Source organism: Cherax quadricarinatus, chromosome 34, assembly GCF_038502225.1.
Source record: "Cherax quadricarinatus isolate ZL_2023a chromosome 34, ASM3850222v1, whole genome shotgun sequence".
NCBI classification, from domain to species: domain Eukaryota; kingdom Metazoa; phylum Arthropoda; class Malacostraca; order Decapoda; family Parastacidae; genus Cherax; species Cherax quadricarinatus.
The window spans coordinates 1,008,752-1,022,427 of NC_091325.1; the positions used below are offsets into that span (position 1 = coordinate 1,008,752).

A 13,676-nucleotide genomic window follows, 5' to 3' on the forward strand; every position below is an offset into this window, starting at 1 on the left:
GTAACAGCGCACAAAATACATGTAAAGAAAATCACTGGAAAAACGGGCAGATAGATTTTTAACTTTCTAGCAGAAAGCAAAGAGTAAACTGAGTAAAATCACAGACTGCCATAGTGAAACCTCCTGCTCCTCAAGGCATGGAACTCTCCCTCAGTTCTCTTTCCCATCCTCACACAGACATAAATCCAATAATACACTGTATTTTCCTTTACATATGACAGTAGAATTTGTATGAGTGGCATCCATAGAAGGCACAGTGAACCTTCAAGCAGATAACATCCAAGTCTTCCAGTGAACCGTAGAAAACATTACGAGGTTCATGGTTCTTACAGTTCGCCATGACAACGTAAGGAAATAAAAACTGGAACGAAGTATAAAAGTAAGACAAACCACTCAGGAGAGTGGAAGATCAGTGTGAGGAACTCAGGAACGTTAACATCAGAGAATCTCACATACAGGGATATAAGTATTATCATCACAGCCGCGGGAAGATGATAACTGGAACCTCCATCAAGACAGATGCCAAACCAATGATGATACATTGTTCTCTGTACACTGTAATACTGCTGTACATTACAGCCCGTTTTAAGGCAGACGAAATTGCAGACCTGGAGAATGTGCAGAGAATCTTCACTGCTCGTTTAAATTCACTCAAACACCTAAATTGCTGGGAATGTTTGAAGTCCCTCGACCCCGAACTGCTTGAAAATCCTGGAGGGATTAGTCCCAACTCTCCACACATGACTCCCTGCCAGAACACCAGGCTGGACACAAGGTGCAAAACTCCTCAGGTGTACAGGTGCTACGAGTGTGTTGAGAAGTCAATAAGTGTACGGAGACCAAGACTTTTCAACAGCCTCCCTTCAACCATGAAGTATATTGCCGACGAACCTCTTGTTATCTTCAAGAGGAGACTTAACATAAAAACATATGAAAGGAGGAACACCGCAGCAGGCCTACTGGCTTATACTAAGTAGGCCTTTCTCAGACCCAAATCCACTAACAAAAACATATTTCCAACTCATTTTCAATGCTCTCCAAACAATAAACTTGGATAAGTTCTCCAAGTTACCTCCTGATCGGTAGGGCTGTAATGAATACTTTGACCTGCGAGCGGCTAGTACCGACAGCCTGGTTATATGAAGCCAAGAGGTCTGGTCTGGGACAGAACAAGGAGGATGGAGTGACCCCAGAAATTATCTTCGGGTAACCCCTCTCCCAGAGACCCCCTCCCCCCTCCTCCAAAATCCACCCCGCCTATATCAACTTCTCACGTGATTTCCCCTGATGTTTACACTTTCTAAGGTGATCATGCAGAGAAAGTCATCCAACCACCACAGTTGTCAACCTTCTCTTCTTCCACCCCCTCCCCACAACCTTAACAACCTCCACAACTTCACCCATCAAGCTATTTTGTCTCCCCCCCACCCTACAATCTCGCCATCTCCCCACTACTCCAGCTTCTCGTTATTCTATCACCCATCCTCCCACACACGAATACACCCCAGCACAACCCCGATCCCCCTTCTAGCTATTCTCGCTCCCCCACCCAACATCTCCACTCCCCACTCCCCCTCAGCAGATGATGGTGTGAGTCAGGAAGTGAAGGTGTTAGCCTCAGTCTGACTACAGACACACACCAGCTGTAACCACTCTGTGCACTCCTTCCGTCTTCTTTGTGCACTAATACCACCCTGTGTCTGTGTGCACTCCCACCACCCTCTCTGTGCACTACCTACATGTCTGTGTCCCGTTGTGACTTACGTACACGTCTGCGTGTGTACATGTGTACGTCTCACTAACAAGACTAAAAGTGTGTATATTTTGTGACTATCTGCTTGGTTATGTTGTTAGTGCTATGTTGTTAGTGCTATGTTGTTAGTGTTATGTTGTCAGTGTTATGTTGTTAGTGCTATGTTGTTAGTGTTATGTTGTTAGCGTTATGTTGTTAGTGCTATGTTGTTAGTGCTATGTTGTTAGTGTTATGTTGTTAGTGTTATGTTGTTAGTGTTATGTTGTTAGTGTTATGTTGTTAGTGTTATGTTGTTAGTGTTATGTTGTTAGTGTTATGTTGTTAGTGCTATGTTGTTAGTGTTATGTTGTTAGTGTTATGTTGTTAGTGTTATGTTGTTAGTGTTATGTTGTTAGTGCTATGTTGTTAGTGTTATGTTGTTAGTGCTATGTTGTTAGTGTTATGTTGTTAGTGTTATGTTGTTAGTGTTATGTTGTTAGTGTTATGTTGTTAGTGCTATGTTGTTAGTGTTATGTTGTTAGTGTTATGTTGTTAGTGCTATGTTGTTAGTGTTATGTTGTTAGTGTTATGTTGTTAGTGCTATGTTGTTAGTGTTATGTTGTTAGTGTTATGTTGTTAGTGCTATGTTGTTAGTGCTATGTTGTTAGTGCTATGTTGTTAGTGTTATGTTGTTAGTGTTATGTTGTTAGTGTTATGTTGTTAGTGCTATGTTGTTAGTGTTATGTTGTTAGTGTTATGCTGTTAGTGCTATGTTGTTAGTGCTATGTTGTTAGTGCTATGTTGTTAGTGTTATGTGGTTAGTGTTATGTTGTTAGTGTTATGTTGTTAGTGCTATGTTGTTAGTGTTATGTTGTTAGTGCTATGTTGTTAGTGCTATGTTGTTAGTGCTATGTTGTTAGTGTTATGTTGCTAGTGTTATGTTGTTAGTGTTATGTTGTTAGTGCTATGTTGTTAGTGCTATGTTGTTAGTGCTATGTTGTTAGTGTTATGTTGTTAGTGTTATGTTGTTAGTGTTATGTTGTTAGTGTTATGTTGTTAGTGCTATGTTGTTAGTGTTATGTTGTTAGTGTTATGTTGTTAGTGTTATGTTGTTAGTGCTATGTTGTTAGTGTTATGTTGTTAGTGTTATGTTGTTAGTGTTATGTTGTTAGTGTTATGTTGTTAGTGTTATGTTGTTAGTGCTATGTTGTTAGTGTTATGTTGTTAGTGTTATGTTGTTAGTGTTATGTTGTTAGTGCTATGTTGTTAGTGTTATGTTGTTAGTGCTATGTTGTTAGTGTTATGTTGTTAGTGTTATGTTGTTAGTGCTATGTTGTTAGTGTTATGTTGTTAGTGTTATGTTGTTAGTGTTATGTTGTTAGTGCTATGTTGTTAGTGTTATGTTGTTAGTGTTATGTTGTTAGTGTTATGTTGTTAGTGCTATGTTGTTAGTGCTATGTTGTTAGTGTTATGTTGTTAGTGTTATGTTGTTAGTGCTATGTTGTTAGTGCTATGTTGTTAGTGTTATGTTGTTAGTGCTATGTTGTTAGTGCTATGTTGTTAGTGCTATGTTGTTAGTGTTATGTTGTTAGTGTTATGTTGTTAGTGTTATGTTGTTAGTGCTATGTTGTTAGTGTTATGTTGTTAGTGTTATGCTATGTTGTTAGTGTTTTGTTGTTAGTGCTATGTTGTTAGTGCTATGTTGTTAGTGCTATGTTGTTAGTGTTATGTTGTTAGTGTTATGTTGTTAGTGTTATGTTGTTAGTGTTATGTTGTTAGTGTTATGTTGTTAGTGTTATGTTGTTAGTGTTATGTTGTTAGTGTTATGTTGTTAGTGTTATGTTGTTAGTGTTATGTTGTTAGTGTTATGTTGTTAGTGCTATGTTGTTAGTGTTTTGTTAGTTTTATTACGATAATGTTATTACGATTGTTATTACGATTGTTATTACGATAGTTATTACGACAGTGTTATTACGATAGTGTTATTACGATAGTTATTACGATAGTTATTACGACAGTGTTATTACGATAGTGTTATTACGATAGTGTTATTACGATAATGTTATTACGAGTGTTATTACGATAGTGTTATTACGATAGTGTTATTACGATAGTGTTATTACGATAGTATTATTACGATAATGTTATTACGATAGTGTTATTACGATAGTGTTAATACGATAGTATTATTACGATAATGTTATTACGATAATGTTATTACGATAGTGTTATTACGAGTGTTATTACGATAGTGTTATTACGATAGTGTTATTACGATAGTGTTATTACGATAGTGTTATTACGATAGTGTTATTACGATAGTGTTATTACGATAGTGTTATTACGATAGTGTTATTACGATAGTGTTATTACGATAGTGTTATTACGATAGTTATTACGATAGTGTTATTACGATAGTGTTATTACGATAGTGTTATTAAGATACTGTTATTACGATAGTGTTATTACGATAGTGTTATTACGATAGTGTTATTACGATATATCATCACCTCCACCACAATCACCATCACCACCACAATCACCATCACCACCACAATCATCACCTCCACCACAATCACCATCACCACCACAATCATCACCACCACCACAATCATCACTTCCACCACAATCACCATCACCACCACAATCATCACCACCACCACAATCATCACCTCCACCACAATCATCACCACCACCACAATCATCACCTCCACCACAATCATCACCACCACCACATTCATCACCACCACAATCATCACCACCACCACAATCATCACCACCACCACAATCATCACCTCCACCACAATCATCACCTCCACCACAATCATCACCACCACCACAATCACCTCCACCACAATCATCACCACCATCACAATCATCACCTCCACCACAAATATCACCACCACAATCATCACCTCCACCACAATCACCATCACCACCACAATCATCACCACCACCACAAACATCACCTCCATCACAATCACCACCACCACAATCATCACCACAATCACCTCCACCACAATCATCACCACCACCACAATCATCACCTCCACCACAATCATCACCACCACAATCATCACCACCACAATCATCACCTCCACCACAATCATCACCACCACCATAATCATCACCACCACCACAATCATCATCACCACCACCACAATCATCACCACCACCACCACAATCATCACCTCCACCACAATAATCACCACCACCACAATCATCATCACCACCACAATCATCACCACCACCATAATCACCATCACCACCACAATCACCATCACCACCACAATCATCACCCCAACACAATCACCATCACCTCCACCACAATCACCACCACCACAATCATCACCACCACCACAATCACCATCACCACCACAATCATCACCACCACCACAATCACCATCACCTCCACCACAATCACCATCACCACCACAATCATCACCACCACAATCACCATCACCTCCACCACAATCACCATCACCTCCACCACAATCATCACCACCACCACAATCATCATCACCACCACCACAATCATCACCACCACCACAATCATCATCACCACCACCACAATCATCACCTCCACCACAATCACCATCACCTCCACCACAATCATCACCACCACCACAATCACTATCACCTCCACCACAAACATCACCACCACAATCATCATCACCACCACCACAATCACCACCATAATCATCATCACCACCACAATCATCACCACCACCACAATCACCATCACCTCCACCACAATCACCATCACCACCACAATCATCGCCACCACCACAATCATCACCACCACCACAATCATCATCACCACCACCACCACAATCATCACCACCACCACAATCACCTCCACCACAATCACCATCAGCTCCACCACAATCATCACCACCACCACAATCATCATCACCACCACCACAATCACCATCACCTCCACCACAATCACCATCACCACCACAATCATCGCCACCACCACAATCATCATCACCACCACAATCATCATCACCACCACCACAATCACCATCACCTCCACCACAATCACCATCACCTCCACCACAATCATCGCCACCACCACAATCATCATCACCACCACAGTCATCACCACCACCACCACAATCACCACTATTTTCGGCCCAGGAAGGTCGTAAGTCTGGTATGGAAGTGCGGGTTCATGTTCCAGAGTATTGTAACTTTCACTGTTTAAATCTTATCCTTTTAAGTGATCTATATACATTATACACATTACTGGGACCAGCACTGATACATGAGGGTCCCCACTTATCATGCACATTACTGAGACCAGCACTGATACATGAGGGCCCCCATTTATCATACACATTACTGGGACCAGCACTGATACATGAGGGTCCCCACTTATCATACACATTACTGGGACCAGCACTGATACATGAGGGTCCCCACTTATCATACACATTACTGGGACCAGCACTGATACATGAGGGTCCCCACTTATCATACACATTACTGGGACCAGCACTGATACATGTCCCCACTTATTATACACATTACTGGGACCAGCACACATGAGGGTCCCCACTTATTATACACATTACTGGGACCAGCACTGATTAGGGTCCCCACTTATCATACACATTACTGGGACCAGCACTGATACATGAGGGTCCTCACTTATCATACACATTACTGGGACCAGCTCTGATACAAGAGGGTCCCCACTTATCATGCACATTACTGAGACCAGCACTGATACATGAGGGCCCCCATTTATCATACACATTACTGGGACCAGCACTGATACATGAGACCAGCACTGATACATGAGGGTCCCCACTTATCATGCACATTACTGGGACCAGCACTGATACATGAGGGTCCCCATTTATCATACACATAACTGGAACCAGCACTGATACTTAAGGGTCCCCTCTCATATATTTTTAAACATTGCTGTTATAGTAAGTATATATCAATGTACTTTTGTTCGTCAGTACATGTACGTACGAAATAATGTAGAAGGGGTCGAGTCTCAGCTCCTGGCTGTGTGTGTGTATATGTACGTGTGTGCGTGTGAACCCTGGAGCATATCACGATGTACACTCCCATTTCCCACCTGCCCTTCCTGACCTCTGCCAGTATGTGGAGGGGTGGGGGAAGGAAAAGGAGGGGGGGAGTATGTGGCCCTGCTTAGTGACGTCATGCTAGGGGGTCACGCAATGTCACTCAGGGTCAATTACGCATGGCAGTGTTCACTTGTTTCCTCCCGAGATAGACTGACTTTCTTGTAAAGTGATCTATCGCTCGACAAGTCTTCCTCTTGACACAGTCATCATGGATCCCGCCTTCTACACAAGACTCGTATATCTATGTTCTTCCCTTCCCCGGCTGTGTCTGTTGATGTCTGCCTCTCTCAGTACACTGTTGATGTCTGTGTCTCTCAGTACACTGTTGATGTCTGTGTCTCTCAGTACACTGTTGATGTCTGTGTCTCTCAGTACACTGTTGATGTCTGCCTCTCTCAGTACACTGTTGATGTCTGCCTCTCTCAGTACACTGTTGATGTCTGTGTCTCTCAGTACACTGTTGATGTCTGTGTCTCTCGGTACACTGTTGATGTCTGTATCTCTCAGTACACTGTTGATGTCTGTGTCTCTCAGTACACTGTTGATGTCTGCCTCTCTCAGTACACTGTTGATGTCTGCCTCTCTCAGTACACTGTTGATGTCTGTGTCTCTCAGTACACTGTTGATGTCTGTGTCTCTCGGTACACTGTTGATGTCTGTATCTCTCAGTACACTGTTGATGTCTGTGTCTCTCAGCACACTGTTGATGTCTGTGTCTCTCGGTACACTGTTGATGTCTGTGTCTCTCAGTACACTGTTGATGTCTGTGTCTCTCAGTACACTGTTGATGTCTGTGTCTCTCAGTACACTGTTGATGTCTGTGTCTCTCAGTACACTGTTGATGTCTGTGTCTCTCAGTACACTGTTGATGTCTGTGTCTCTCAGTACACTGTTGATGTGATGTCTGTGTCTCTCAGTACACTGTGTCTCTCAGTACACTGTTGATGTCTGTGTCTCTCAGTACACTGTTGATGTTGATGTCTGTGTCTCTCAGTACACTGTTGATGTCTGTATCTCTCTGTGTCTCTCAGTACACTGTTGATGTCTGTGTCTCTCAGTACACTGTTGATGTCTGTGTCTCTCAGTACACTGTTGATGTCTGTGTCTCTCAGTACACTGTTGATGTCTGTGTCTCTCAGTACACTGTTGATGTCTGTATCTCTCAGTACACTGTTGATGTCTGTGTCTCTCAGTACACTGTTGATGTCTGTATCTCTCAGTACACTGTTGATGTCTGTGTCTCTCAGTACACTGTTGATGTCTGTGTCTCTCAGTACACTGTTGATGTCTGTGTCTCTCAGTACACTGTTGATGTCTGTATCTCTCAGTACACTGTTGATGTCTGTGTCTCTCAGTACACTGTTAATGTTTGTGTCTCTCAGTACACTGTTGATGTCTGTGTCTCTCAGTACACTGTTGATGTGTGTCTCTCAGTACACTGTTGATGTCTGTGTCTCTCAGTACACTGTTGATGTCTGTGTATCTCAGTACACTGTTGATGTCTATGTCTCTAAGTACACTGTCTCTCAGTACACTGTTGATCTCTCAGTACACTGTTGATGTCTGTGTCTCTCAGTACACTGTTGATGTCTATGTCTCTCAGTACACTGTTGATGTCTATGTCTCTCAGTACACTGTTGATGTCTATGTCTCTCAGTACACTGTTGATGTCTGTATCTCTCAGTACACTGTTGATGTCTGTATCTCTCAGTACACTGTTGATGTCTGTATCTCTCAGCACACTGTTGATGCTGTAATTTTAAGACAGTAATAGCTTGAGGTGACTATGGCTGTCTCCTCACCTCTCTGATACGATTCTCTTCCGAGTTCTCACTCCAGGACTTAGCGTAGCATCGCCTAGTTTTCATTCTTAGATTTTGCCCTAGTTACGAATTGTTGTAGCCACGGTACTGTGAGCCTTATTCTTCTCCACAAGTTGAAGTGTTAACTGGTGTTAGTTGAGAGGGTGGCGTGTGTGTGAGAACAACTGCCAGTAAACTAATCAACGGTTATGTAGAACGATACGTTTATATACATTTGGAAATTTTCTGAAGAGGGTCATTTGGAAAATTCGTTTCATTTCAGGTTTGTGTAATCTGATGTGACTTGTTTCAGTTTTATGCTGTAACTTAATAAAAAAACTACAAAGAATACGCATAAATGTATACATATAGAACATCATTCAAAGAGCATTCGTGAAGAGACGAACAAGGAATTTCTGCAGCTAGACAAAAGTGAGGACATAAATTGAAGACAAACGAGGTATAACGACCCATCCCTGGCGACCGTAACTTACGATCATCAAACACGTGAGGCGACCCAGGTGAAGACGAGGTTCCCGGAGGCTGTGTGCTGGACACACACACATCTCTCTTACACGGTCACTGTGATGGAGCCAACAGCGACACCACCTCGGTAAGTCAATGTTTTCGTGTGTTTGCAGGGTGAGGGAGAGTGTGAGGGAGAATGGCTGAAGTGAGGGAGAGGGAGAAGGGTTAATGTATTTAATGGAAGACTTCTTACTACGAGATATATGCTTCTATGTATGATAATCTATATAACTGTATTTGTGTATACCTGAATAAACTTACTTACATAGGGCGTGATGACAATACTTTGCTGGATTATGTATTGGTGGATAAAAGGTTGATGAGTAGACTTCTGGTTATGCATATTTATAGAGGGGCGACTGATACATCCGATTATGTGAGTAAGAATCATTATATTGCAGGAACTTTCAGTACAGTTGCAATGATCTGTCCAGGAGCAGACTTTATTAATTACACAAGAACCACACACAAACACTGCCTTGTAAGACAAACAAGCACTGTGAATTTAACCTCGAGAAAGGTCACGTAACAAGAGTCATAGAAAGGTTTAGGGGTGAGATAAAAGGAGAGGTCAGGTAGGCAAAATATGAGCCAGGGATGACTGACACTTATAAGAATTGGCGGCCACCTCCAGGCTGTTACGTTTGGTTCTGTCGTCCTTCTGAAATAGTTGCTGAGATGCTGCCCAGGTCAGGGGAATGTATGCTCTGTTAGGTGACGTACATGTCTCTAGCATCACCCATTGTACACGTCTGTGTGTGCTCTTGAAGGTCACGCTCTGCACGGGGTGATGTAGACCAGGTCGTGGTGGTGCTATATTTTTGGATTTACGAGGCCTCTGATGGTCATTAATGCACAACATGCTAGTATCTTTCTTGTGCTACACATTATATACGGCTGCAAGAGGAAGGCCCAACGAATACACAGCACTACTAGGCAGCCCCCAGTACCGACCGTCGTCTTGTGCACACACGCAAGTCGCTGCCTCCATCAAACATTATTTAGTAACGCCAGAATGGACTGGCTGTTGTTGCTTCATGTAAACAGCATTTTGAATACTGCAGAAAGAAGTGAAGTTATTTTTGTTGTTGTAGAAGCAACAACAGCCAGTTGATGGAGGCAGCGACTTGCCGTGTGTACAAGACGACGGTCGGTACTGGGGTCTCCCAAGCAGTGCTGTGTATTCATTGCGCCTTCCTCTTGCAGCCGTAGATAATGTGTAGCGGGAATCTGAGAACAATTAAAAGGTTCTCGTTGTATTATTGCTCACCTGCCAGGTATTAATCATCACAGATACTCAGAGCACCACGAGACTTATAACAGTACCATAATTTGTCTCGATGTGGTGGGAAAACAGATGAACTGGATCAACCTAGTGTTGATGATCCAGTTTATCTTGTGCTGTAGTCTGTTAACTTTCTTGAAGACGATAACCTTAAGGATAAAATGTCTTTTATTTTCCTCAACAGTGAACTTTAAGAAGATTCCACTGAACTGAGATCATCCTTGAATTTATGAAGGTCAAAACGTCTGTTGATGATGAGCAGCATGTCATGCACATGTCTGAGTCATGTCGTGCGTGTCTTAGCCATGTCATGCTGCGTGTAATAATGACTTAGGGATGCTTGCTTGCCTTGTAAGACGGGGTTTCTGTGTATTTCCTGTTGTGTCGTTATCAACTGGTCTGGTTATTTCTCCCACCTTCAACTATTCTCTCTGATACCCATACATCAGAACAAACAGAATAAACACATTAATCTGAGTTTTTGTTAGTTTGACGTTACAAACAACATTTATTATACTACCAAACAGTTCTTGAAGTGTTTCAATCAATAAAAACAGTCAGTGAAACAATATAAAGCGCCTTTAAAACAATTACAGTCCTTATATTTTAAAAGCTACTGAAGTATTTACTGAGATTTATACGCCCGTCAAATTCCTTAATATATTATATAATAGACATGTGACCAGGTGGGCTGGGCTGCCTGTATACATATCTTGAGTCTATGTATAACGCATAAAAATCAAACTCAGCATGAATACTGATTGACCTTGTCGTGATTTCTAGTGTGGAATGTTATGGTAGTTGACAGTGTCCCAACACCACCCCATGACACCAAGAACATGGTAGTGTGCAGCTCCTGGCCCTCGTTGGCCACGTCTCATGGATACTCAAGACTTTTAAGAAAGTGTGTAAACCTCACATGGTTTACAATATTTTTTTCCCCTTCATCAACAAGTTCATTCTGTAATTCTTCATCTCAAGTGACTCCGAAGATCTGAGGTTGATCATACACAAGCACTCAAGCACTCGCTCTGTTTTCTGCTTTCCTCTCCATGATTCACAACCTGATCCCAGCTCCTGAGGATGTGTGCAATGCAACACGAAACACCAACAGCTATCATTCAACTCCCCCTCTGGCTGTTTTACATCTTGCATTGCTTGTTCGCGATTTCTTCACACATACACACACAGACACACACACACACACACACACACACACACACATACACACACACACACACACACACACACACACACACACACACACACACATACACACATACACACACACACACACACATACACACATACACACACACACACACACACACATACACACACACACACACACACACACACACACATACACACACACACACACACGCACACACACACACACACACACACACACACACACACACACACACACACACACACACACACACACACACAATGGGAGGCAATGTGAGGAGGAAAGGGCAAAATCAGTGTTTATCCATGGGCTTCAGGAGAGAGAGGAAAGGACACACACTGAAAGGCAGCAGGAAGAAAGAAAGGAGATTGAGAATATCATCACGGAAATAGGTGAAGAGAGGGACGAGATTGTAAATTTTCAGAGAATAGGGGGGTACTCGAAGGGAAGAAACCGACCAATCAAGCTGATTCTCAGGACGGAAACAGTGCGGAACAGGATCCTCCAAGAGAAACCACGATTGAAATACTCGGAAGAGTACAAGAGGGTGTTCCTAGACAGAGACAGAACACAATCGACAGCAGCTGAGGGAGAGGACAAAAAAGCGAAAGGAGCTGGGAAAAGACACAAGGATAGAACCAGCAGAGGTCAGTCAGAGCAGAACAGAACAGCAAGGGCAAGCACACACACAACTATTCTCAGAACCATACAACCTATCACACCATCCCAACACACACTACAATCCATACCCACAGCCTCCACCCAACACCGAGCTATAGAATCCCACAGTATGCTACCAGGTCTCCCACCCTCACAGGTCCCCCAAACCACAGTGTTGGAAAGGAAACTGAAGGTATGGTACACAAACGCTGATGGAATAACAAATAAGTGGGAGGAGTGGCATGAAAGAGTCAAAGAGGCATCACCGGACATCATAGCTCTCACAGAAACCAAGCTTACAGGTATGATAACAGATGCCATCTTTCCAACGGGATACCAAATCCTGAGGAAAGACAGAGGGAACAGGGGGGGTGGAGGAGTGGCATTGCTGATCAAAAATCGCTGGAATTTTGATGAGCAGGAGAGAGGAGACAGTGGAGAAGAAAGTGATTACATAGTGGGAACGCTTCACTCTGGAGGTCCCAAGGTGGTAATAGCAGTGATGTATAACCCACCACAGAACAGCACAAGGCCAAGGCACGAGTACCACGAGAGCAATAGAGCGATGGTTGACACACTGGCTAGAGTGGCCAGAAGAGCTCATGCATGCAGGGCAAAGCTCCTGATCATGGGTGACTTTAACCACAAGGAGATCGATTGGGAGAACTTGGACCCGCATGGAGGCCAAGATACATGGAGGGCTAAGATGATGGAGGTGGTACTGGAAAACTTCATGTAGCAACACGTAAGGGACACTACAAGAGAGAGAGGAGAGGATGAACCAGCAAGGCTGGACTTAGTATTCACCTTGAGTAGTGCAGATATCGAGGACATCACATGAAAGACCCCTTGGGGCCAGTGACCATGTGGTTTTAAGCTTCGAATACACAGTAGAGCTACAAGTGGAGGGAGAAGCAGGAAGGCCAGGACGAATGAAGCCAAACAACAAGAAAGGGGACTACACAGGAATGAGGAACTTCCTGAACGGGGTTCAATGGGACAGAGAACTGGCAGGGAAGCCAGTTAATGAGATGATGGAATATGTAGCAACAAAATGCAAGGAGGCTGAGGAGAGGTTTGTACCCAAGGGTAACAGGAATAATGAAAAAGCCAGGATAAGCCCATGGTTTACCCAAAGGTGCAGGGAGGCAAAAACCAAGTGTGCTAGGGAATGGAAGAAATATAGAAGGCAAAGGACCCAGGAGAATAAGGAGAGCAGTCGTAGAGCCAGAAACGAATATGCACAGATAAGAAAGGAGGCCCAACGTCAATATGAAAACGACATAGCAGCAAAAGCCAAATCTGACCCGAAGCTGTTATACAGCCACATCAGGAAGAAAACAACCGTCAAGGACCAGGTCATCAGGCT

The 13,676-nt window shown here is 42.9% G+C and overlaps 1 protein-coding gene across 5 annotated transcripts in view; it reads left to right on the plus strand.

Moving 5' to 3' along the window:
- The first annotated feature begins 1,611 nt into the window (after positions 1–1,611).
- LOC128693708 (salivary peroxidase/catechol oxidase-like) overlaps positions 1,612–13,676 on the plus strand; it is a 65,319-nt gene continuing 53,254 nt past the window's right edge. For all 5 annotated transcript variants that reach the window (XM_053783529.2, XM_070091073.1, XM_070091075.1 and 2 more), the window contains exons 1-2: positions 1,612–1,813; positions 8,926–9,255. In XM_053783529.2, coding sequence (XP_053639504.1) covers positions 9,230–9,255 — 26 coding nt within the window. In that variant the 5' untranslated portion in view covers positions 1,612–1,813; positions 8,926–9,229. The remainder of the gene's footprint in view (positions 1,814–8,925; positions 9,256–13,676) is intronic.